The 27,089-nt window shown below is 50.4% G+C and overlaps 2 protein-coding genes across 2 annotated transcripts in view; one reads left to right on the forward strand and one right to left on the reverse strand.

Moving 5' to 3' along the window:
* The window catches only part of idh1 (isocitrate dehydrogenase (NADP(+)) 1), a 50,943-nt gene extending 49,211 nt beyond the window's left edge, over positions 1–1,732 (reverse strand). Inside the window, exons 1-2 of the mRNA XM_084309873.1 lie at positions 1,579–1,732; positions 562–691 (exon numbers count right to left, since the gene is read on the reverse strand). Coding sequence (XP_084165999.1) covers positions 562–683 — 122 coding nt within the window. The 5' untranslated portion in view covers positions 684–691; positions 1,579–1,732. The remainder of the gene's footprint in view (positions 1–561; positions 692–1,578) is intronic.
* A 4,158-nt stretch (positions 1,733–5,890) lies between these two features.
* Positions 5,891–27,089, forward strand: part of kcnh3 (potassium voltage-gated channel, subfamily H (eag-related), member 3) — a gene marked incomplete at both ends in the record, with an annotated part of 760,365 nt that continues 739,166 nt past the window's right edge. The window contains one exon of the mRNA XM_084311435.1: positions 5,891–5,966. Coding sequence (XP_084167561.1) covers positions 5,891–5,966 — 76 coding nt within the window. The remainder of the gene's footprint in view (positions 5,967–27,089) is intronic.

Raw genomic sequence — 27,089 nt, forward strand, 5'->3', positions numbered from 1 at the left:
ATATCGTCTCATATCGATCACAGGCACCTGAATCGAATCGTATCGTATTGTGGCAGACTGTGTGATATCGGATAATATCGTATAGTTGTCCAAAGAATCGATATCGTATCGTATCGTGATGAAACTGGTGATTCCCACCCCTAACAGATATAGTATCTACAGAGATATGTAAAAACACTATGTGCAGGTAAATACAGACAGGTGTGGATAGCTAGATGTAGTGGTGAGAATATGGTATATAACAGCATTTGTACATGCTATCATACAGAGCTATGGGTTATATGCAGTGAGTTGTGTTTCAGGTGCATGTGTTTGGCTGAGCTCTCTGCTAGCCCTGGTATAAACCACCGTATGACAGGCAAGCACTATACCGGTGTGACAACGGTTGACATGAATATAGGTCACAGTTGGAAATAAGCAGATGTGTCCTTTAATGTGAGATAGCTGCCAGGTGTGTGTGGGGGGGGGGGGGCTCTCTGACAGTGCCTCCAGAGAGAGCGGTCTCCATAGTGCAGGTGGTGTTATACCTGTGCAGGTCCCTTAGTGAGGCGCTAGTGTTACCTGTGCAGGTCCATCTCCAGATAGGGGAGGATGAGCTTGTCCTTAATGAGCTCCCAGATGACCCTGGTCATCTCATCCCCCTGCATCTCCACCACGGAGCCAGCCTTGATCTTCTGAGACATCTTACAACCTGCCACGGAGAAACACACAAACACAGGGAAAGGAGGTGTCAAAAGTGTCAATCAATAGCAGTGGTTGTAGCACACAAGCAGGATGCCGATAATGACACCCGACACCGCCAAATTAGAACAACACTGAATGAACCACCTCCATAAACTACAAGATAGCAGTTGAGTGACTCAGCATAATCGTCGCCATGGCACTGGAGATCTGTCAAGGCAAGCCAAGCCCACGAGTTCCTAGATCAAAGTGGATAATAACACACAGCAGAATGCAATACTTGGCCTGCATTTAGGCTAGACTAGTGGCGCAACTGCAGCAGGGTTACATTGCTGGTGTCTGGCCAACGTTGCACACCACGTATCACCTGACTGGCGGCGAGGGGCAACTTTGTATCATTCATTCGTTGAACGATCGGCTGATACCATCTGCAGAAGACGTAGTTACATAACAGTGCTGACCATCGAATGATGGGGAGGAGACTAGCGTGGACACTGTAGGCCGTCACTCCGAGAGGTTGGTCTGTAATTATAATTATAATGCAGGCTCTCTAAAGCAGTCATCTTAATCTAAAAGTACATAAATTAGCCTAAAAAAAAAGGGGGCCAGGTCCTATGTGTCAATCGGGCTATTGTATTGGTGTTCTACATAAACCAGTCTGCAGCAGATAACAATACCAGACCTTAAAGGGCTCATGATTAGAGGAGCTTCCTTATTCGTCATGATTCTACAACGATTGCTTTGTAGTAGTGAGTGCGTTGTTGTACTGTGTAGCAACTTCGTTCAAATGTTACAGAACAATGGGAGTGTTCAAGTGTTGTCAAATGGGGTTAGAGCACGCTACTGAGTTTCACTCTGCAACGCGCAACATTTTGATAGTATTTTAGAAAGACCTACCTTGGTTTATGTATGTTTACCAGGAACGAGGAACGGGTACCAGCAGAGAGAAGAGACAGTAGAAATGTCCACCGACCGGGTCTTTGGAGAGATGTAGGACGGAGAGAGAGAGAGGGGCGCGGTACCCGGCTTCCGTGACCCAAGACTGACGGAGCCTTCACCAATCAGAGAAGGCACCGAAATCGCACCGCCAATCAACTGAGCCCACACAACCATGAGGCGGGCATTTATGGGCGGGGCGTGTGAAGGGAGACGCTGTGGTTGGCTGGAGGGACGCTGCGCCCTTTCGCTCATCTTGAGCACGTTATTACAAGAAGAGGCAAGTTGCCTGGTCAGCTGGTCAAATACTGTCAAGTTTCACGTTTAGTTTTATTTGTCACATATAAAAGGTACATTACAGTGACATGCTTGAGCCCCCTGCGATTGTGCTTCATACAGTAAATAAAAATAATAAAGTGCAAACACTATACAAAATATAAACTAAAATACAACATGTATATATTTTCTCCCACCCACCCACCCACCCACCCCATCCGAATGTACAGTCTCCTCAATATGTATATATTTTCTGTTAGGATCTCTGGGTAACAGTACTGTATATTTGCATATCATGTCACAAATGTAACAGTATATATCTGTATGTCATGTATTTCCCTATGTCATAAATGTCATGATGTCATATTGTGTATGTCATAAATGTCACTATGAATTGAAAATGGAGGACCCTGATGTAAACAAGACGAAAGTCTTTCTCTATTGTGTGTATTGAGCCGTACTGTACCCATTCTGCAATCTGTTAAATAAAGTTTTCATTCATTCATTTATTAAACATTCTTTGTATTCGTGGGCTGCACGGACAGTTATGTGCATAAAACGTAGCCTGCGTATACAATATGCAGCAGTAATTCCAAGAGTCATGAATCGTTTACAGATTGAGATATTTGAAAGTAGTTTATACAGACTCACTAGATCAACAGCGCATCCGTCTGAATGTTGTGAAAGGGAGCAGTGACCAATGACCATCCCGGGGCGCAGATCTTTGGTACATTCGGCCCATAATGACACAGTATTGCAATTGTGCAACTGTGCAATGAATGAGGGATGGATGCAACTCCCCGAGGTGGGAGTAGGCATCGATTTGGGGTTGTCCAGTTCATCCAGCATTCACATCATCAAGGGAATCAGATCTCATTGTTGTAACAATAGGATTGTTCTATTTAAGTGCTGTTGCACGTAGGACTCTTTTAGAGGTGACACCGAGGGTGCACTTGTGGTGGAACCAAGCTTATGCAACTATAACAACTGTGAATAAAGTAGTTGTTGACAAACATCCATGAGCCTTGGATATCTCGAGTAATGCGCGCCACTGTTTTGTACTTGTGTCTTTTATAATGACACATGGATGGATGCTTAGGCTAAACACACCAAATATGACTGAGAAATAAAAGTGCGTTTGTTCTGACAATATCCTATATAAACTGCTGCACGCTTACATTGTCGTGGGATCAACGTGTATCGATGAAGACATGTGCATTAGACACATACAACGCCGTGCTTTGGGTGTGCAAACATATGGCTCAGTGTTTTCATTTCGTTATGCATACACAAATGTCCTGTAATGTAATAGAAAGCGTGACAGAGTTTTTGTTGTTGTTGGTTTGTTAACTTTATTCATGTCAATGTAACAATTGTGTGTATTGAGCCGTACTGTATTGTACCCATTCTGCAATCTGTTAAATAAAGTTTTCATTCATCCATTCATTCATCCATTCATTCATTCATTCATTCATTCATTCATTCATTCATTCATTCATTCATTCATTCATTCATTCATTCATTCATTCATTCATTCATTCATCTATCATTCAATGTACCTCGTAGATGTCATTGCGCAGAGTAACCAGAGGGTGGCAGAAGTTCCCTGCGCATAACCAGGAAAGAACCAGCACACTGCACTGTTTATAGAGCCATGTGGTCCTGAGGAGAGAGGAGCGGCTGTTATCCATCTATGGGCTCAACAATAAATAGGGCCGACTCGTTTTTCTTTTGCTTTGGGGAAATTAAAACGGTTTCCAGATACCGGTTTTAACCGCCTTAGATGCTATCGTGTCAACATGGGAGATTATTATTATTATTATTATTATTATTATTATTATTATTATTATTATTATTATTATTATTATTATTATTATTATTATTATTATTATTATTATTATTATTATTATTATTATTATTATTATTATTATTCAGCAATCATGAAGATTAGCCTGCATGGTGCCTAACGTTTCCTCCTGTACCATGTCGTTTAAAAAAATAAAAATAAAGAAACAGACTGTAAAGCTAGTGGTTTTTCTTGTACACGCAAACACAAATTTAATCGGGTTCATGGTTCCCAAGCTTTACAAGAGCTCCTGTGTTTTTCATGAGTTGGGTGACCGCCAATGTGATTACTGTACGACGCCCGCCACCCGGCACAACTGCAGCCTCAGCAATTGGCCACGGAGGAAATCAAATGTGGGGGAAAACACCAAATAATGAAATATGCTGTTGTGTTTTTCTGGGTCCCTTGCCAGCGGAAATGTGTTCGGTTATTGGTGATATCGAAGCATACACCAGAAATAGCCATGTGAAAAATAGATCATCTGAATTTGTTCTGGAGCACTGAGTCACACATATCTACGGCCTATGGACTTTCTCAGATAGGAAGGAAGGAACCCTTAAATCGACGGCAAAATAGCACAGACGTATAGATGTGTGTGGATCACGCTGTCTTATTTGTATTTTGGCCCAACGTTTAGGACAAGTCGCCAAATGTGTTCTGACAGAAACGTCAATTTAGGTTATCCTGTTGCGTTTAGCCCCACAGCCTGTATTCCTACAGGGCAGGTCGGGGAATACCAAGAGCCCTCCTTCCCATTAACCCACTCATTACACAGCAGCCCGGTAGAGAGAGAGAGCTGGTCCCCAACGGTATCACGTGACTTGACATCTGCTCTCAGTAGTAACCAAGATAACCAAGCAACGGGAGAGAGGGGGTAGAGAGAGAGAGAGAGAGAGAGAGAGAGAGAGAGAGAGAGAGAGAGGAGAGAGAGAGAGAGAGAGAGAGAGAGAGAGAGAGAGAGAGAGAGAGAGAGAGAGAGAGAGAGAGAGAGAGAGAGAGAGAGAGAGAGAGAGAGAGAGCAAGGAGAGAGAGAGAGCAAGAGAGAGAGAGAGGGCAGAGAGAGGGAAAGAGAGAGAGAAAGAGAGAGGGAGGTAGAGAGAGAGAAGGGGGTAGAGAGAACAAGAGAGAGAGAGGGTAGAGAAAGAGAGCAAGAGAGAGAGAGAGAGAGATCTAGAGAGAGAAAGAGGGAGAGAGGGGGGGTAAAGAGAGAGAGAGTGAGAGGGAGGGGTAAAGGGAGAGAGAGGGGTAGAGAGAGAGAGCAAGAGAGAGTAAGAGAGAGGGGTAGAGAGAGAGCAAGAGAGAGAGAGGGTAGAGAAAGAGAGCAAGAGAGAGAGCCAGAGAGAGAGAGAGAGAGAGAGAGAGCAGAGAGAGGGAAAGAGAGAGAGGGGGTATAGAGAGAGAGAGAAAGAGAGAGGGAGGTAGAGAGAGAGAAAGATAGAGGGAGGTAGAGAGAGAGAAGGGGGTAGAGAGAGCAAGAGAGAGAGGGTGAGAGAGAGCAAGAGAGAGAGAGAGGGTAGAGAAAGAGAGCAAGAGAGAGAGAGAGAGAGACACCAAGAGAGAGAAATAGGGAGAGAGGGGGGGTAAAGAGAGAGAGAGTGAGAGAGAGGGGTAAAGGGAGAGAGAGCAAGAGAGAGAAAGAGAGAGAGAGTCGAGGAGGGGCTTGCCTGTGCGCTCCCACTGCTCACAGAGCAACATCAGCACCGAAACTTGCTCTCTCCTCCTCACTTCCACCACAGCGGCTTCTAGACGCGCCAGCAGCAGCAGTCGTGGTGCCAGTATAGCTCCTGTATACACACTTGTTCAAAGAGATGAACTCGGTCTGTTATAGGCTATAGCTCCAAGTGTTGTTGTTGTTGTTGTTGTTGTTGTTGTTTGCTTTGAGGGTTGGATTAATTTGGTTCAGCAACGGGTTCCACTTCCACACCATCCGTGATGCTGCGCGGTCTCTTCTAAGGGACATGGTCCCAAGTACCCCGCGGTCTCAAAGTGGAGTCACCGCGCGTATCTCGGATCGGCGCGCTCCTCCAGGGGCTGGGGTGCGCGCCGGGTACCTCCCGGTTCCTACCCGGGTTTGGGTCGAATTCTGACCAGGAGTCGAGCTCTGCAGGCCCGGGGCGCCGAGGCAGGAGGACCCAGTCCACTCGGAGCAGGATGCCGGTGATGAGAGGGCTGCTGGCCCCGCAGAACACCTTCCTGGACACCATCGCGACGCGCTTTGACGGCACCCGTGAGTACAGATCTATAAATAACAAGCCTTGGTTTCTAAACGGCTGTGCGCAAAGCCCGCGGTTCCATCTTCCATGATGATCTGCCATCATCTGCCCGATAACTTTTCAAGTTTGAATACGTCTTTCCCCCGGGAATCATGGTGTTAGTCGTGTCGTCTCCGAACTGACTTCCTATATCAATTTCTTTGTGGCTTTATTATATAACCCATAATAATGCTTCATCTTTCCATGTTTCTTTGTTCCACGGTTTGGTGCACAGTCGAAGTCCGCGCGCGCTCTTATTAATACAACTGCTCATAAAGGACACATTATGAAAACAGTTATTCCAGAAACCACCCATCATCAACACAGACACAATTTGCTTGAAAGAGTGTGAAGTTGTTAGCGTGACGTGCTCTATGCATGATCTGGTTGCATGCTGGCTATAACGCCAATTTGATTCCCACTGGTGTTATTGATTTGTTATTAGATGTATATGTGGATCTCTTTTTTCTCTCCTGTTAATTAGTTTAATTAAGGTCAGCTGAGATATATTGTTGCAGTTTTTTTGTTGTTGTTGTTAATTGTTTTTTTTAAAGATTTTTCACGTACAGTTACTTACATTACAAAAACACACATTGGGACAGGGGGGGGGGGGTCCTCCAGTTCATCTATGCCATCCACACGCCCGCCCATAAGCAAGCAAAAACAAAACAAAAAGTAAAACAAGCAAAAAGGAAAGCAAACCAAGACAGGCACTGTACAGTATTGCACTTGCCTCGAGCCCATTCACATGTAGACATACATATATTTAGTTTTTTATATTTTTATATTTTTTATTGTTGCAGTTTTTATGACTGCGAGAGGCGCGCCTGCAGCTCCATTGTGCGCCACAGTGGCCATTCACCATTGTGTCTGATTTTGCGCACGTGGACTTGATGTTTGATTGATTGATTGAAAACTTTATTAACAGATTGCAGAATGGGTACAATACAGTACAGCTCAATACACACAATTGTTAAGGGGATGCAGACCAGAGAAAGACTTTCGTCTTGTTTCCACCAGGGTCCCCCATTTTCAATTCATCAGGACATATATGACATACATGACATACAGATAGTCAGTACTGCTACATCTATACATTTATGACATACCAGATTTGCAAATACAGTACTGTTTGTGATACAGAAGGAGTCAAGAAAAGGGAGTATATACATTTGACGTAGAAACTGTACATTGGAGGAGGTTGGGTGGGGGGGGTTGGGTACACTGGGATATTGACAACCATACTGGGTAAAATGTCTTCAGTGAGAGAGGACAGGCTCACCAGGAATAATTGCAATCACCGTTTTGCACTGGGCTTTTAATTGTGACGGCCTTTTACCCCCATTGACGTGGATTTGAAATTACCATCGGATTTGATTCCAGTCTCTGTCAGAAAAGTAACAAAAAATCCATTTGATGTTGGGGAGGGGGAGGGGGGATATTTTTGGCGAGCGTGTATCGTGAGCAGATGCGATGAGCAGCCCGTGCGCGTTAGGGCGCATGCCGGAGATGTGGGTGGGTGGGTGCGAGATGCCGGGGCCGTTTCAGCTTCACTCGGGTCATTTGTCTCTCCTTCTGCGTTTATTATCCAACGCTATTGGAGTTTAGTGTGAGTCAATGCGAGACGAGCGACTGCTCTCCATGAACCATTTATGTGTGACAGCTTGATTGAAAAAAGTGTTATCTATGACGCTGCAGTGCACGCTGAAAGGCTGATTCCATCCTTAGTCCTCCTCACCCTCTCTCCTATCCTCTTCTCTCCTTTCCTCTCCTCTCATATTGTTTTCTCTTCTCTCCTCTCCTCACCCTCTCGTCTCCTCTCCTATCCTCTCCTCCGCTCTCATATCCTCTTCTCTCCTCTCATCCCCTCTCCTATCCTCTTCTCTCCTCTCCTATACCATCTCCTCTCCTCACCCTCTCCTATACCATCTCCTCTCCTCACCCTCTCCTATCCTCTCCTCCACTCTCATATCCTCTTATCTCCTCTCCTCTTTTCTCATCATCTCTCCTCCTCTTCTCACCCTCTCATCTCCTCTCCTATATCTTCTCTCCTCTCCTCATATCTTCTCCTCTCCTCCGCTCCTCTCCTATCTTCTCTCCTCTCATATCTTCTCATCTCCTCTCCACTCCTCTCCTCTCATATCTTCTGCTTCTGCTTCTCACATCTTCTTATCTCCTCCCCTCTCTATGCACTCCTCTCCATGCACTCCTTTCCGCTCCTCTCCTCTCATATCTTCTGCTTCTGCTTCTCATATCTTATTCTCTCCTCTCCTCTCCCCTCCTCTCCTCTCCTCTCCTCTCCTCTCCTCTCCTCTCCTCTCCTCTCCTCTCCTCTCCTCTCCTCTCCTCTCCTCTCCTCTCCTCTCCTCTCCTCTCCATGCACTCCTCTCCTCTCCACTCCTCTCCTCTCCCCTCTCCTCTCCTCTCCTCTCCTCTCCTCTCCTCTCCTCTCCTCTCCTCTCCTCTCCTCTCCTCTCCTCTCCTCTCCTCTCCTCTCCCCTCCCCTCCTCTCCATGCACTCCTCTCCTCTCCTCTCCTCTCCCCTCCTCTCCTCTCCTCTCCCCTCCTCTCCTCTCCATGCACTCCACTCCTCTCCTCTCCCCTCTCCTCTCCTCTCCTCTCCTCTCCTCTCCTCTCCTCTCCTCTCCTCTCCTCTCCTCTCCTCTCCTCTCCTCTCCTCTCCTCTCCTCTCCCCTCCTCTCCTCTCCTCTCCCCTCCTCTCCTCTCCATGCACTCCTCTCCTCTCCACTCCTCTCCTCTCCCCCTCTCCTCTCCTCTCCTCTCCTCTCCTCTCCTCTCCTCTCCTCTCCTCTCCTCTCCTCTCCTCTCCTCTCCTCTCCCTCCTCTCCTCTCCTCTCCTCTCCCCTCCCCTCCTCTCCATGCACTCCTCTCCTCTCCTCTCCCCTCCTCTCCTCTCCTCTCCCCGCCCTCTCCTCTCCTCTCCCGCCCCTCTCCTCTCCTCTCCTCTCCTCTCCTCTCCTCTCCTCTCCTCTCCTCTCCTCTCCTCTCCTCTCCCCTCCCCTCCTCTCCTCTCCTCTCCATGCACTCCTCTCCTCTCCTCTCCCTTCCTCTCCTCTCCTCTCCTCCTCTCTTCTCCATGCACTCCTCTCCTCTCCTCTCCTCTCCTCTCCCCTCCTCTCTCCCCTCCTCTCCTCTCCTCTCCATGCACTCCTCTCCTCTCCCCTCCTATCCTCTCCCCTCCTCTCTCTCCTCTCCCCTCCTCTCTCTCCTCTCCCCTCCTATCCTCTCCCCTCCTCTCTCTCCTCTCCCCTCCTCTCTCTCCTCTCCCCTCCTATCCTCTCCTCTCCTCTCCATGCACTCCTCTCCTCTCCCCTCCTATCCTCTCCTCTCCTCTCCATGCACTCCTCTCCTCTCCCCTCCTATCCTCTCCTCTCCGCTCCTCTCCTCCTCTCTTCTCCATGCACTCCTCTCCTCTCCTCTCCATGCACTCCTCTCCCCTCCTCTCTCCTCTCCTCTCCTCTCCTCTCCTCTCCTCTCCTCCTCTCCTCTCCTCTCCTCTCCTCTCCTCTCCTCTCCTCTCCTCTCCTCTCCTCTCCTCTCTCTCCTATCCTCTCCTCTCCTCTCTTAGAGCTGCAGAGCTGCTCCTCTTTTATATGAGCTCAGCTATTCCTGTTGTATTTTGTTCCTGTTGTCTCAGATATTTACTAAATTAAAATGGCCTATCAAGTGCCTTCTGAATATTGCTTGTGATGTTGTAGTGAATTGAAAAATAAACCATCCCTCTAGTAGAATTAATTGACGAAACACACATTCATATAACAACAAACCTATAGAGCCTATATATAGTTACTTAATATCATGTGTCAAGCATCATATGTACACACACATTTGCACACACACACACACACACACACACACACACACACACACACACACACGCCGAAGAGCCACATGTAAGTGATGGTACTTCCCTCCATGCAGATCAGCCCTGGTTGTGCAGAGAAGTGGTCTGATCTATTCTGCTTCACTCTGAGTGGCTAAAACACAGGCCTTCCACTGGCCGTGCTGCTGCTAATTACACACCTCCAGCGCTGGGTGTGCTGTGCAGTCATTGTAATGAACTCACATGGATGTCAAGAACTCACAGCCTCTCAGCATGTCAGAGGAGGAGGAGGAGAAGGAAAGAGAGAGAGAGAGTGTCCCAGTGTTGGTGTGTTTGTGCACATGTGTGCTTGTGGATGTGTGTGATGCGTGCACCTGTGGGTGTTCTTGTGGATGTGTTGCATCCACTTTGTACGTATGTCTGTGTGTACACCGACTGAGGCGTCTCTCGTCTGGGACTGGGGTCCGAGCCTATATGGTGCTTAACTCATAGCGGATTATCGATCGATTGATAGGACGTGCAGCAATTGTGATAATGTATATGAATGCATGTTGTCTATTTTAAGATTATTGTCTATTTTGTACTCATTTTATGTCTGCACCTCATGCATTGCTTTTATTTTATAGATCTGCTAATTATAATTTTTTTGATCAAATCTTTTTTTATTTAAATTTTTCATGGAATATAAAACAAAATACGACAGCACATAATACAATAATAATAATAATAATAGACATGACTTCACAGGACAATAATAATAACAATAACAATAATGACAATAGAATGACGATAGAAGATTCTCTGCTCATTTAATGTAAATTCTCTGCTCATTTTATGCCTGTCTAGATTTGTGCCAATGTCATGCTCATTTTATGCCTGTGTCTATTTTATGTCCATTGTGTATACATTCCCTTTTTTTTTTGCCTTTCCTTTCCCATCCCCCAATTCTTTTTGAGTCGTTATGCCAATTCCCTTCCTGGTCGTTGCGCGCATTGCCCTACTGTCGGTCTGGGGAGGGTGTACTGTAGACTATCACATGCCTCCTCTGATATGTCGAGCCGCCAGCCGCTTCTTTTCACCTGACAGCGAGGAGTTTCACTGGGAGAACGTAAGTTAACGCACGCAGAGGTTCACGCTATCTCCCCCAGATCCCCTCCCTGCTGAACAGGCGCCCCGACCGACAAGTAGGATTATGTTCGGAACAATTATGTTCGTAGGGATGACTGACCAAGCCGGAGGTACCGCTGATGGCTGGATTCGAACCCGGAGACTCTGCTAGTCCTCTTGTGCTTAGTCCTATTGTGCTTAGTCCTCTTGTGCTTAGTCCTCTACGCTACCCAGCCGCACCACTACATTGCTGCTGTGTCTACATTGCTGCTGTGAAGCACTTTGGGCTGCAATTCTTGTATGAAAGGTGCTATACCAATAAAGTCTATTATTATTATTACATGCATGCATGTGTGTGTGTGTGTGTGTGTAATTTGTGTAATGTGTATCATGTGTGTGTGTGTGTGTGTGTGTGTGTGTGTGTGTGTGTGTGTGTGTGTGTGTGTATGTGTACTGTGACCAGTGGTGCAGTGGCAAATTGACAGTAGGTCAAACGCTCCACGCGCGTGCGCGCGCATGCACAGTTTTTTTTGGCTGCTCTCGTCCTGCAGCTGGATACTATTGCCTCACAGCGCGGCCGTCAGCGCGCGGCCCAGAGAGCGCCGCTGGCTCTGCAGCTCTGCAGCTGCATGCTTCTCCGGGAGTCCGGTTGGATAATGCCATGTAAAAAGCGATTGCGCGTACTTCAGCCTCAGTGACCGAGGTATAACGCCGTTATACCGAGTTATACCAGCACTGCACCACTGACTGTGACAGAAAGGGGAGTTGAGCTCAGCTCATTTGGGCCGTGCTGTGACCAACAGGTAGCTTAGTGTTTTTTAAAGAGGTGACATCAGTCTCAGGCAGTGAGTGTCATGCTGTCCTCCAAACCTCTTCTTTAAATACACCTTTCAGTGAGGGAGGGAGGGAGGCGAGGAGAGAGTTCTTTTGTGTGTGTGTGTGTGTGTGTGTGTGTGTGTGTGTGTGTGTGTGTGTGTGTGTGTGTGTGTGTGTGTGTGTGTGTGTGTGTGTGTGTGTGTGTGTGTGTGTCTGTGTGCATGTGTTTGTGTGCGTAGGAGTATAACCGCGGTCCCCAGAGATACACAGCTGATCATTAGCTTTAACAGCCACCTGCCTTGGGGCCCAAACCTGAGTGCTACTTACTTCATCTCACACCGAAGAAGAAGGAGAAGAATCCTGTCTGCTGCTCTGCCGCTGTGGAGCTTCAGTGTTGTCGCTATTGTTTTGTGTCGGGTAGGCCTGCCGCGATAAGCAATAAATCAATTAATCGGCGCGATAATTAAAATGAATGCAATGATTTTGACAGGGCACGATTAATTGCTATTTGCGCGTTTGTTTTAATGAGGCGGAACCAGTACCCCTTGTCAGTCACTCTCCGTGTGGGGGGCCGCTGGCCTTACTACAGAGCACAGCACGGGAGCTCCGTGGGGCGACGCCACATAGCTTAACTACATTTCTCAATAGTGTTGCTCCTTTTAACCAAGTAGCTTTCTTTGTAGTGTAACGTTAGCTATTTTTAGACCCAAGTAGTTACTCGCTACTGCCCGGAGAAACTGGACTTCTAAATAAAGATTAAAGATCTAGCGTTGACGCTATCCAATGCTAACAACATTAGCTAAATAGCTAACAAACGAAATACAACGTATAGCATAGCTACAACACAGAATAACGTTAATACAATTACATGCATCATTGTTTACAATGAACGGGTGGGGCTGGTCAAAGGACTGGACACGGGGACAAGTTAAACATGAATTAATTTATTATAACAGGTAGTTTCGAATCGTGCTGCAGTGCCTACGCACCACAGCTATTCTATTATATACGGCTTTGACGCTTCCTCCTCATCGTTGATTGCCTGTAGTAGCTGCATCTAACGTTAGTAGCTAACGTTAAAACTAACCTAAAGTTAGTTGTTCACCAACAATCTCAACATTTGTTTTATCATTAGCTCAAAAACACAGAACCGGACGAGACAAGTTGTCCGCTCAATACGTTCTGCTAGGCAGCTAGGATAATAACAACAATACTTCCGGCCGGACCGGTGGGTGGGTTTCAAAATAAAAGTCTAAAACACAGGAAAATACGTTTATTTTGTACAGCGTTTTCCTCCACAAGTACTCGAGTACATCATGTGATTAATCTATCTGGATTATTTTTGCCCATCCCTAGTTTATCCTGTGCTGAAGTCTCCATTCCAATAGAGATAGTATATATTTTGGTGTTTATTTGATTATTGTTTCACTGCCTTTTTATTTATTACGTTTCCAGTTTTTTCCTCACACTTTATTAACATTTTGGATATATTAGTAAAAAAAATAAAAACGTTAATTGAAAACTTTTGGGAAATACATTTCTCAAAAAAAAATTCTCTAACCGGTCGCAATAATATCGCTTATCGCGATATTTTCAGGGGCAATTAATCGCCCAGCAAAATGTGTTATCGTGGCAGGCCTAGTGTCGGGTCGAATGTGGCATATCTGGCAACTACGGCATCGTGGCAAAATCAGCATTGTGTATTTTTGCCTCTAAGGCTGGTCAGCCCCTATAAGTTGGCCGTAGGGACACACACACACACAGCGGAGCGGAGCTAAGTTAACAATATACTCGTTATCACCATACATAACGCTTATATTGAAACATTTTGACATTAGGGCCGTTCTTTCAACCTAAAAGTGCACTTTCTTCAACCTCGAACCTAAATTCCTTAGCGACCCGTGTTGCCAAAGTAAACAAATCAGCGCGCACATTCGAGACACACAGATATGAAACGAGTCATATGGAACAAATAACATATAACGGAGGCTGAAATTAGAGCAATGTGAGTCACAAACTCACGACAGTAGTACACAACTACACATACAGACGCACAAAATTGATTCTGCATTGATTAAGTGATAATCAAAACCCAGCTTAAGCCATTAAACCCATGTAGTGAATCGCGAAGCCAATACGCACACACACAGTCGAACTGGAGCGGTTTACCAAACATACACTCCCAGCATTCATATCTCGTATGTTCATCTTCCAATCGCTTAACCATAACATAACTTACTTATCAGCACCCAAACAACGTGTCCCAGAGGCGTGTAGTATTTTACCAACAAACTTGCATTTTTCCGCGATCTGATTGGCCACTGACGTTTCTGGTCATGTGACATCTGCGCCAATCGTGTGACGCCTGTTTCTATCACTGGTTAAGCTTAGGCACTCTTTCGAAGTTGGTTAAGGTTAGAGTTTGTCTTAGAGCAGGGCGATAGAACACCAGCCCTGATTCCAAACTCTAACCATAACCAACTTCGAAAGAGTCGTCTAAGCTTAACCAGTGATAGAACTAGGCGTTAGGTAGTTTGTAGGCTGTTAGAGGCGGAAATAGGCGCAGAAACAGGCGTCACGCAATTGGCGCAGATGTCACATGACCAGAAACGTCAGTGGCCAATCAGATCGCGGAAAAATGCAAGTTTGTTGGTAAAAAACTAGACGCGTCCCAGAGTCCACATTCATGCACGAATCCATTTCAAAACGTTAGAAAAACGATCCGTTTCCCGATTCCGCAATCATCCAATGTCTGGAAGTTAGTGGACCCATGGTCCATCCATTCGACCTTAATAAAAGGACTGCCATAGGTCCATAACCGCATTCTATAGAAGAATAAGTCTTTATTTGTTGTGCAGATTAACACACATGCGAGATGGGCGACCGACGGGAACACGCGCGTGGCTCTGCTGAGCTCCGACTGAGAGAGGGAAAGACAGACTGCCCTGCCCTCTGCTGGCGCGTGCTGTGCACTACAAGCAACACCGTCCCTGTTATATAACTCTCTGTGTCAGTGTAATAGAAGGAAACACATCTGTGATTTGGTGCACAGTCTGTGACGTCACGGTATTGAATATCATACTGACGGGATTTCGAAATACCCTGGTATACCGTAATACCGTCATACCGCCGAAGCCTATTTGACGAAACAATCTTATACTGACCCTTAGCTGCCAGAGTTGTACCCTTCCTTTCCTGCCGACTTGTTGAACGTAACTCGTGAGTCACTTTGGATATAACAGCGTCGGCTAAATGGCTCTAAATATAAATGTGAATTCATTTGACACAAGCTATCATTAGGTGATTCAGCGTTTCCTGAGAGGTTGCTGTTAACCCTTTCACTGCCACACGACAGAAGGTTAACCCTTTACTATCACACAACCAACGGTCGCCGTCGGTTGTGTGATAGTAAAGGGTTAACCTTTTGTGTATTGTCGCAGTGAAAGGGTTAACCGTTTTGTTAGTGTGCGGCAGTGAAAGGGTTAAAAATCACAAATAACCGGGCGATGAAGGCCTGTGAAAATGGAGATGATGAAGACTCTCCTCAAGATTCAAGACTCCTCAAGTCATTCTGAACCCCTATAGCTGTCACCTGTCAATAATCCATTAAAAAACGACTGCCTTGATGCTTCGAAAACATTTATTCAATCAATTATTTCAATTAAGATTGTTAGAGATATTTCTAAACTGACCCAGTTAAAGTTCACGCTTTAGCTCGACTCGGTGTGCATTCATGGGGAAAATTAAAGGTAAAAAAAAAAGAAGAATGATTGACTACAATAATCAATACAATAATCATTGGATGAATCGATTACTTAAATGATCGTTAGTAGCAGCTCTAGTTGAAACCAAATCGGACAAGGAATGCTAAACGCATAATGACTCTTCCAAACGCTTGCAAATGCTATAGGTGAATACAGTTACAGATAGACACACGCGTAAACACGAGAGATAACAACGCCTTTCATGTGGGTGTAAAAAAAAGATCCAACAACTTTCCAAAACTTCTGTTTACTTTGAAGCCTGGAACACACTGGTTACCTCGGCAGTTCCTGTGCCCTGTACCGCTGCCCTCTCCACCTCTACACCTGTACCGATGCCCTCTCCACCTCTCCTGTGCCCTGTACCGATGCCCTCTCCACCTCTACACCTGTACCGATGCCCTCTCCACCTCTACACCCTGTACCGATGCCCTCTCCTCCTCTACACCTGTACCGATGCCCTCTCCACCTCTCCTGTGCCCAGTACCGATGCCCTCTCCACCTCTACACCTGTACCGATGCCCTCTCCACCTCTCCTGTGCCCAGTACCGATGCCCTCTCCACCTGTACCGATGCCCTCTCCACCTCTACACCTGTACCGATGCCCTCTCCACCTCTCCTGTGCCCAGTACCGATGCCCTCTCCACCTCTACACCTGTACCGATGCCCTCTCCACCTCTACACCCTGTACCGATGCCCTCTCCACCTCTCCACCCTGTACCGATGCCCTCTCCACCTCTCCTGTTCCCTGTACCGATGCCCTCTCCACCTCTCCACCTGTACCGATGCCCTCTCCACCTCTCCACCTGAATAATGCAGCTCATTCCTTCATTTCTTTGCAGACAAAAGCACCACTATTAATAAATCATTGCCCCCTGCTGCTGCGTCTGACCCAGCAGCCCCTCTTCCGGACCCTCTTCTCCCCATCCCTCTTGATCCTGTCCTCTGCTCCTACCTCATGGCCTCTTCACCTCCTCCCTGTCCTCTGCTCCTACCTCATGGCCTCTTCACCTCCTCCCTGTCCTCTGCTCCTACCTCATGACCTCTTCACCTCCTCCCTGTCCTCTGCTCCTACCTCACCACCTCTTCACCTCCTCCTGTCCTCTGCTCCTACCTCATGACCTCTTCACCTCCTCCCTGTCCTCTGCTCCTACCTCACCACCTCTTCACCTCCTCCCTGTCCTCTGTTCCTACCTCATGACCTCTTCACCACCTCCCTGTCCTCTGCTCCTACCTCACCACCTCTTCACCTCCTCCCTGTCCTCTGCTCCTACCTCACCACCTCTTCACCTCCTCCCTGTCCTCTGCTCCTACCTCACCACCTCTTCACCTCCTCCCTGTCCTCTGTTCCTACCTCATGACCTCTTCACCACCTCCCTGTCCTCTGCTCCTACCTCACCACCTCTTCACCTCCTCCTGTCCTCTGTTCCTACCTCATGACCTCTTCACCTCCTCCTGTCCTCTGCTCCTACCTCACCACCTCTTCACCTCCTCCTGTCCTCTGCTCCTACCTCACAACCTCTTCACCTCCTCCTGTCCTCTGCTCCTACCTCACCACCTCTTCACCTCCTCCCTGTCCTCTGTTCCTACCTCATGACCTCTTCACCACCTCCCTGTCCTCTGCTCCTACCTCATGACCTCTTCACCTCCTCCTGTCCTCTGCTCCTACCTCACCACCTCTTCACCTCCTCCTGTCCTCTGCTCCTACCTCATGACCTCTTCACCTCCTCCTGTCCCCTGCTCCTACCTCACCACCTCTTCACCTCCTCCTGTCCTCTGCTCCTACCTCACCACCTCTTCACCTCCTCCCTGTCCTCTGCTCCTACCTCATGACCTCTTCACCTCCTCCTGTCCTCTGCTCCTACCTCACCACCTCTTCACCTCCTCCCTGTCCTCTGCTCCTACCTCATGGCCTCTTCACCTCCTCCCTGTCCTCTGCTCCTACCTCATGACCTCTTCACCTCCTCCTGTCCTCTGCTCCTACCTCACCACCTCTTCACCTCCTCCTGTCCCCTGCTCCTACCTCATGGCCTCTTCACCTCCTCCCTGTCCTCTGCTCCTACCTCATGGCCTCTTCACCTCCTCCCTGTCCTCTGCTCCTACCTCATGACCTCTTCACCTCCTCCCTGTCCTCTGCTCCTACCTCACCACCTCTTCACCTCCTCTTGTCCTCTGCTCCTACCTCATGACCTCTTCACCTCCTCCCTGTCCTCTGCTCCTACCTCACCACCTCTTCACCTCCTCCCTGTCCTCTGCTCCTACCTCACCACCTCTTCACCTCCTCCCTGTCCTCTGCTCCTACCTCACCACCTCTTCACCTCCTCCCTGTCCTCTGTTCCTACCTCATGACCTCTTCACCACCTCCCTGTCCTCTGCTCCTACCTCACCACCTCTTCACCTCCTCCTGTCCTCTGTTCCTACCTCATGACCTCTTCACCTCCTCCTGTCCTCTGCTCCTACCTCACCACCTCTTCACCTCCTCCTGTCCTCTGCTCCTACCTCACCACCTCTTCACCTCCTCCTGTCCTCTGCTCCTACCTCACCACCTCTTCACCTCCTCCCTGTCCTCTGCTCCTACCTCATGACCTCTTCACCTCCTCCTGTCCTCTGCTCCTACCTCACCACCTCTTCACCTCCTCCTGTCCTCTGCTCCTACCTCATGACCTCTTCACCTCCTCCTGTCCCCTGCTCCTACCTCACCACCTCTTCACCTCCTCCTGTCCTCTGCTCCTACCTCACCACCTCTTCACCTCCTCCCTGTCCTCTGCTCCTACCTCATGACCTCTTCACCTCCTCCTGTCCTCTGCTCCTACCTCACCACCTCTTCACCTCCTCCCTGTCCTCTGCTCCTACCTCACCACCTCTTCACCTCCTCCTGTCCCCTGCTCCTACCTCATGACCTCTTCACCTCCTCCCTGTCCTCTGCTCCTACCTCATGACCTCTTCACCTCCTCCCTGTCCTCTGCTGCTACCTCCCCACCTCTTCGCCTCCTCCCTGTCCTCTGCTCCTACCTCATGACCTCTTCACCTCCTCCCTGTCCTCTGCTCCTACCTCATGACCTCTTCACCTCCTCCCTGTCCTCTGCTCCTACCTCATGACCTCTTCACCTCCTCCCTGTCCTCTGCTGCTACCTCCCCACCTCTTCACCTCATCCCTGTCCTCTGCTCCTACCTCACCACCTCTTCACCTCCTCCCTGTCCTCTGTTCCTACCTCACCACCTCTTCACCTCCTCCCTGTCCTCTGCTCCTACCTCACCACCTCTTCACCTCCTCCCTGTCCTCTGCTCCTACCTCATGACCTCTTCACCTCCTCCCTGTCCTCTGCTCCTACCTCACCACCTCTTCACCTCCTCCTGTCCTCTGATCCTACCTCACCACCTCTTCACCTCCTCCTGTCCTCTGCTCCTACCTCACCACCTCTTCACCTCCTCCTGTCCTCTGCTCCTACCTCACCACCTCTTCACCTCCTCCCTGTCCTCTGTTCCTACCTCATGACCTCTTCACCTCCTCCTGTCCTCTGCTCCTACCTCATGACATCTTCACCTCCTCCTGTCCTCTGCTCCTACCTCATGACCTCTTCACCTCCTCCTGTCCTCTGCTCCTACCTCACCACCTCTTCACCTCCTCCCTGTCCTCTGCTCCTACCTCACCACCTCTTCACCTCCTCCCTGTCCTCTGCTCCTACCTCACCACCTCTTCACCTCCTCCTGTCCTCTGCTCCTACCTCACCACCTCTTCACCTCCTCCCTGTCCTCTGCTCCTACCTCACCACCTATTCACCTCCTCCCTGTCCTCTGCTCCTACCTCATGACCTCTTCACCTCCTCCTGTCCTCTGCTCCTACCTCACCACCTCTTCACCTCCTCCCTGTCCTCTGCTCCTACCTCACCACCTCTTCACCTCCTCCCTGTCCTCTGCTCCTACCTCATGACCTCTTCACCTCCTCCTGTCCTCTGCTCCTACCTCACCACCTCTTCACCTCCTCCTGTCCTCTGCTCCTACCTCATGACCTCTTCACCTCCTCCCTGTCCTCTGCTCCTACCTCACCACCTCTTCACCTCCTCCCTGTCCTCTGCTCCTACCTCACCACCTCTTCACCTCCTCCTGTCCTCTGCTCCTACCTCACCACCTCTTCACCTCCTCCTGTCCTCTGCTCCTACCTCACCACCTCTTCACCTCCTCCCTGTCCTCTGCTCCTACCTCATGACCTCTTCACCTCCTCCCGTCCTCTGCTCCTACCTCATGACCTCTTCACCTCCTCCTGTCCTCTGCTCCTACCTCATGACCTCTTCACCTCCTCCTGTCCTCTGTTCCTACCTCATGACCTCTTCACCTCCTCCTGTCCTCTGCTCCTACCTCATGACCTCTTCACCTACTCCTGTCCTCTGCTCCTACCTCATGACCTCTTCACCTCCTCCTGTCCTCTGCTCCTACCTCACCACCTCTTCACCTCCTCCCTGTCCTCTGCTCCTACCTCACCACCTCTTCACCTCCTCCTGTCCTCTGCTCCTACCTCACCACCTCTTCACCTCCTCCCTGTCCTCTGCTCCTACCTCATGACCTCTTCACCTCCTCCCTGTCCTCTGCTCCTACCTCACCACCTCTTCACCTCCTCCTGTCCTCTGCTCCTACCTCACCATCTCTTCACCTCCTCCCTGTCCTCTGCTCCTACCTCACCACCTCTTCACCTCCTCCTGTCCTCTGCTCCTACCTCACCACCTCTTCACCTCCTCCCTGTCATCTGCTCCTACCTCACCACCTCTTCACCTCCCTGTCCTCTGCTCCTACCTCACCACCTCTTCACCTCCTCCCTGTCCTCTGTTCCTACCTCATGACCTCTTCACCTCCTCCTGTACTCTGCTCCTACCTCACCACCTCTTCACCTCCTCCTGTCCTCTGCTCCTACCTCATGACCTCTTCACCTACTCCTGTCCTCTGCTCCTACCTCATGACCTCTTCACCTACTCCCTGTCCTCTGCTCCTACCTCATGACCTCTTCACCTCCTCCCTGTCCTCTGCTCCTACCTCACCACCTCTTCACCTCCTCCTGTCCTCTGCTCCTACCTCACCACCTCTTCACCTCCTCCCTGTCCTCTGCTCCTACCTCACCACCTCTTCACCTCCTCCCTGTCCTCTGCTCCTACCTCACCACCTCTTCACCTCCCTGTCCTCTGCTCCTACCTCACCACCTCTTCACCTCCTCCCTGTCCTCTGCTCCTACCTCACCACCTCTTCACCTCCTCCTGTCCTCTGCTCCTACCTCACCACCTCTTCACCTCCTCCCTGTCCTCTGTTCCTACCTCATGACCTCTTCACCACCTCCCTGTCCTCTGGTCCTACCTCATGACCTCTTCACCTCCTCCTGTCCTCTGCTCCTACCTCACCACCTCTTCACCTCCTCCTGTCCTCTGCTCCTACCTCATGACCTCTTCACCTCCTCCTGTCCCCTGCTCCTACCTCACCACCTCTTCACCTCCTCCTGTCCTCTGCTCCTACCTCACCACCTCTTCACCTCCTCCCTGTCCTCTGCTCCTACCTCATGACCTCTTCACCTCCTCCTGTCCTCTGCTCCTACCTCACCACCTCTTCACCTCCTCCCTGTCCTCTGCTCCTACCTCACCACCTCTTCACCTCCTCCTGTCCCCTGCTCCTACCTCATGGCCTCTTCACCTCCTCCCTGTCCTCTGCTCCTACCTCATGGCCTCTTCACCTCCTCCCTGTCCTCTGCTCCTACCTCATGACCTCTTCACCTCCTCCCTGTCCTCTGCTCCTACCTCACCACCTCTTCACCTCCTCTTGTCCTCTGCTCCTACCTCATGACCTCTTCACCTCCTCCCTGTCCTCTGCTCCTACCTCACCACCTCTTCACCTCCTCCCTGTCCTCTGTTCCTACCTCATGACCTCTTCACCACCTCCCTGTCCTCTGCTCCTACCTCACCACCTCTTCACCTCCTCCCTGTCCTCTGCTCCTACCTCACCACCTCTTCACCTCCTCCCTGTCCTCTGCTCCTACCTCACCACCTCTTCACCTCCTCCCTGTCCTCTGTTCCTACCTCATGACCTCTTCACCACCTCCCTGTCCTCTGCTCCTACCTCACCACCTCTTCACCTCCTCCTGTCCTCTGTTCCTACCTCATGACCTCTTCACCTCCTCCTGTCCTCTGCTCCTACCTCACCACCTCTTCACCTCCTCCTGTCCTCTGCTCCTACCTCACCACCTCTTCACCTCCTCCTGTCCTCTGCTCCTACCTCACCACCTCTTCACCTCCTCCCTGTCCTCTGCTCCTACCTCATGACCTCTTCACCTCCTCCTGTCCTCTGCTCCTACCTCACCACCTCTTCACCTCCCTGTCCTCTGCTCCTACCTCACCACCTCTTCACCTCCTCCCTGTCCTCTGCTCCTACCTCATGACCTCTTCACCTCCTCCTGTCCTCTGCTCCTACCTCATGACCTCTTCACCTCCTCCCTGTCCTCTGCTCCTACCTCACCACCTCTTCACCTCCTCCTGTCCTCTGCTCCTACCTCACCACCTCTTCACCTCCTCCCTGTCCTCTGCTCCTACCTCACCACCTCTTCACCTCCTCCCTGTCCTCTGCTCCTACCTCACCACCTCTTCACCTCCTCCCTGTCCTCTGTTCCTACCTCATGACCTCTTCACCTCCTCCTGTACTCTGCTCCTACCTCACCACCTCTTCACCTCCTCCTGTCCTCTGCTCCTACCTCACCACCTCTTCACCTCCTCCCTGTCCTCTGTTCCTACCTCATGACCTCTTCACCTCCTCCTGTACTCTGCTCCTACCTCACCACCTCTTCACCTCCTCCTGTCCTCTGCTCCTACCTCATGACCTCTTCACCTACTCCTGTCCTCTGCTCCTACCTCATGACCTCTTCACCTCCTCTCTGTCCTCTGCTCCTACCTCACCACCTCTTCACCTCCTCCTGTCCTCTGCTCCTACCTCACCACCTCTTCACCTCCTCCCTGTCCTCTGCTCCTACCTCACCACCTCTTCACCTCCTCCCTGTCCTCTGCTCCTACCTCACCACCTCTTCACCTCCCTGTCCTCTGCTCCTACCTCACCACCTCTTCACCTCCTCCCTGTCCTCTGTTCCTACCTCATGACCTCTTCACCTCCTCCTGTACTCTGCTCCTACCTCACCACCTCTTCACCTCCTCCTGTCCTCTGCTCCTACCTCATGACCTCTTCACCTCCTCCCTGTCCTCTGCTCCTACCTCATGACCTCTTCACCTCCTCCCTGTCCTCTGCTCCTACCTCACCACCTCTTCACCTCCTCCCTGTCCTCTGCTCCTACCTCACCACCTCTTCACCTCCTCCCTGTCCTCTGCTCCTACCTCACCACCTCTTCACCTCCTCCCTGTCCTCTGCTCCTACCTCACCACCTCTTCACCTCCTCCCTGTCCTCTGCTCCTACCTCATGACCTCTTCACCTCCTCCCTGTCCTCTGCTCCTACCTCATGACCTCTTCACCTCCCTGTCCTCTGCTCCTACCTCACCACCTCTTCACCTCCTCCCTGTCCTCTGTTCCTACCTCATTAACCTCTTCACCTCCTCCCTGTCCTCTGCTCCTACTTCATGACCTCTTCACCTCCCTGTCCTCTGCTCCTACCTCACCACCTCTTCACCTCCTCCCTGTCCTCTGTTCCTACCTCATTAACCTCTTCACCTCCTCCCTGTCCTCTGCTCCTACTTCATGACCTCTTCACCTCCTCCCTGTCCTCTGCTCCTACCTCATGACCTCTTCACCTCCTCCCTGTCCTCTGCTCCTACCTCACCACCTCTTCACCTCCTCCTGTCCTCTGCTCCTACCTCACCACCTCTTCACCTCCTCCTGTCCTCTGCTCCTACCTCACCACCTCTTCACCTCCTTACTGTCCTCTGCTCCTACCTCACCACCTCTTCACCTCCTCCCTGTCCTCTGCTCCTACCTCACCACCTCTTCACCTCCTCCCTGTCCTCTGCTCCTACCTCACCACCTCTTCACCTCCTCCCTGTCCTCTGCTCCTACCTCATGACCTCTTCACCTCCTCCCTGTCCTCTGCTCCTACCTCATGACCTCTTCACCTCCTCCCTGTCCTCTGTTCCTACCTCATGACCTCTTCACCTCCTCCCTGTCCTCTGCTCCTACCTCATGACCTCTTCACCTCCTCCTGTACTCTGCTCCTACCTCATGACCTCTTCACCTCCTCCTGTCCTCTGCTCCTACCTCACCACCTCTTCACCTCCTCCTGTCCTCTGCTCCTACCTCACCACCTCTTCACCTCCTCCCTGTCCTCTGTTCCTACCTCATTAACCTCTTCACCTCCTCCTGTCCTCTGCTCCTACCTCATGACCTCTTCACCTCCTCCTGTACTCTGCTCCTACCTCATGACCTCTTCACCTCCTGTCCTCTGCTCCTACCTCATGACCTCTTCACCTCCTCCTGTCCTCTGCTCCTACCTCACCACCTCTTCACCTCCTCCCTGTCCTCTGTTCCTACCTCATTAACCTCTTCACCTCCTCCTGTCCTCTGCTCCTACCTCATGACCTCTTCACCTCCTCCTGTCCTCTGCTCCTACCTCACCACCTCTTCACCTCCTCCCTGTCCTCTGTTCCTACCTCATTAACCTCTTCACCTCCTCCTGTCCTCTGCTCCTACCTCATGACCTCTTCACCTCCTCCTGTCCTCTGCTCCTACCTCATGACCTCTTCACCTCCTCCCTGTCCTCTGCTCCTACCTCACCACCTCTTCACCTCCTCCCTGTCCTCTGCTCCTACCTCATGACCTCTTCACCTCCTCCTGTCCTCTGCTCCTACCTCACCACCTCTTCACCTCCTCCCTGTCCTCTGCTCCTACCTCATGACCTCTTCACCTCCTCCTGTCCTCTGCTCCTACCTCATGACCTCTTCACCTCCTCCTGTCCTCTGCTCCTACCTCACCACCTCTTCACCTCCTCATGTCCTCTGCTCCTACCTCTTGACCTCTTCACCTCCTCCCTGTCCTCTGCTCCTACCTCACCACCTCTTCACCTCCTCCCTGTCCTCTGCTCCTACCTCATGACCTCTTCACCTCCTCCCTGTCCTCTGCTCCTACCTCATGACCTCTTCACCTCCTCCTGTCCTCTGCTCCTACCTCACCACCTCTTCACCTCCTCCTGTCCTCTGCTCCTACCTCACCACCTCTTCACCTCCTCCTGTCCTCTGCTCCTACCTCATGGTCTCTTCACCTCCTCCCTGTCCTATGCTCCTACCTCACCACCTCTTCACCTCCTCCTGTCCTCTGCTCCTACCTCATGGTCTCTTCACCTCCTCCCTGTCCTCTGCTCCTACCTCACCACCTCTTCACCTCCTCCTGTCCTCTGCTCCTACCTCACCACCTCTTCACCTCCTCATGTCCTCTGCTCCTACCTCATGACCTCTTCACCTCCTCCTGTCCTCTGCTCCTACCTCTTGACCTCTTCACCTCCTCCCTGTCCTCTGCTCCTACCTCACCACCTCTTCACCTCCTCCCTGTCCTCTGCTCCTACCTCATGACCTCTTCACCTCCTCCCTGTCCTCTGCTCCTACCTCATGACCTCTTCACCTCCTCCTGTCCTCTGCTCCTACCTCACCACCTCTTCACCTCCTCCTGTCCTCTGCTCCTACCTCATGACCTCTTCACCTCCTCCCTGTCCTCTGCTCCTACCTCATGACCTCTTCACCTCCTCCCTGTCCTCTGCTCCTACCTCATGACCTCTTCAACTCCTCCCTGTCCTCTGCTCCTACCTCACCACCTCTTCACCTCCTCCCTGTCCTCTGTTCCTACCTCATGACCTCTTCACCTCCTCCTGTCCTCTGCTCCTACCTCATGACCTCTTCAACTCCTCCCTGTCCTCTGTTCCTACCTCACCACCTCTTCACCTCCTCCTGTCCTCTGCTCCTACCTCACCACCTCTTCACCTCCTCCCTGTCCTCTGCTCCTACCTCATGACCTCTTCACCTCCTCCCTGTCCTCTGCTCCTACCTCATGACCTCTTCACCTCCTCCTGTCCTCTGCTCCTACCTCATGACCTCTTCACCTCCTGTCCTCTGCTCCTACCTCATGACCTCTTCACCTCCTCCTGTCCTCTGCTCCTACCTCACCACCTCTTCACCTCCTCCCTGTCCTCTGCTCCTACCTCATGACCTCTTCACCTCCTCCCTGTCCTCTGCTCCTACCTCACCACCTCTTCACCTCCTCCTGTCCTCTGCTCCTACCTCATGACCTCTTCACCTCCTCCCTGTCTTCTGCTCCTACCTCACCACCTCTTCACCTCCTCCTGTCCTCTGCTCCTACCTCATGACCTCTTCACCTCCTCCCTGTCTTCTGCTCCTACCTCACCACCTCTTCACCTCCTCCTGTCCTCTGCTCCTACCTCATCAACCTCTTCAGTTCCTCACTGTCTCGTGGAATTGTCTGCGCAGGTGATTGGTTGATTGATTGATTGAAAATTGTATTAACAGATTGCAGAATGGGTACAATACAGTACGGCTCAATACACACAATTGTTAAGGGGATGCAGACCAGAGAAAGACTTTCATCTTGTTTACATCAGGGTCCCCCATTTTCAATTCATCATGAATTGTAAGTAAGGGTGCAATTAGCACCGTGCAATCCATTCTTTGTGGATCCTGCCCCTGGTCTTGATCCATCCTGCCTTAACCGCTACCAGTCAAATCTCCAATCTCCCCTTCCCTTCAGAAACCCTGGAGCGCCTCATCGCCACACGACTCCAAACCCACCTGCACAATAGCCTATTCGACCTCCTCCTCTCTCCACTCAGCGCAGCACAGAAATCGCACTCCTCAAAGTTCTCAAGGTTCAATACCGGCGTTCACACAGCCTGGCTCACTAGACTGGAAGACCTCGGTATTGAAGGCACCGCACTCCAGCTAGCTCTGGTTCTACCTCTCCAACAGATGCTCGCTACAAACTCTTATGTCACATCCACAGTCACACAAGGTCAGGTCAGTCACACAAAGAAAAAGAAGAAAAACATTTCTTTTGGAAGTTTCTCTTGATTCACTTCATTCAAAAACCCTGCACCCACCACTGATGAACTGAAGTCTACACCTCATTTCCTATTTTCTTCATGTAGGCCTAGTTATTTATTTTGTTATTTATTATTTAATAAGTATTGGTTAAATGTCAGTCCTTGTCTGATATACATTTGGGGGGGGGGGGGGGTGCGAGGTAGAGTGTCTGGTAAATCGGAGGTTCCCGGTTTGATTCCCGCTCCTCCCGGGCAGCGCGTCGAAGTGTCCCTGAGCAAGACACTTAACCCCGAACTGTTCCGATGAGCAGGTTTGCACCTTGCACGGTTGCTTCCGCCATCGGTGTGTGAATGGGTAAAATGTGAGGAACAAATTGTAAAGCTCTTTGGATAAAACCACTATATAAATGCAGCATTTGCCATTGATGGTAACCACTGTCCCCCCTTCTTCCCAGGTATGCAACTTTGGCATGAACCTTGGTCCCACCCTCTCCCCCGAGCCCCATATCCGTCAAATTGTCAAAACCTCTTTCTACCACTTTTGCAATTATTGCAAAGATC

Source organism: Notolepis coatsorum (genome assembly GCF_963971535.1).
Source record: "Notolepis coatsorum genome assembly, chromosome: 3".
NCBI lineage: Eukaryota > Metazoa > Chordata > Actinopteri > Aulopiformes > Paralepididae > Notolepis > Notolepis coatsorum.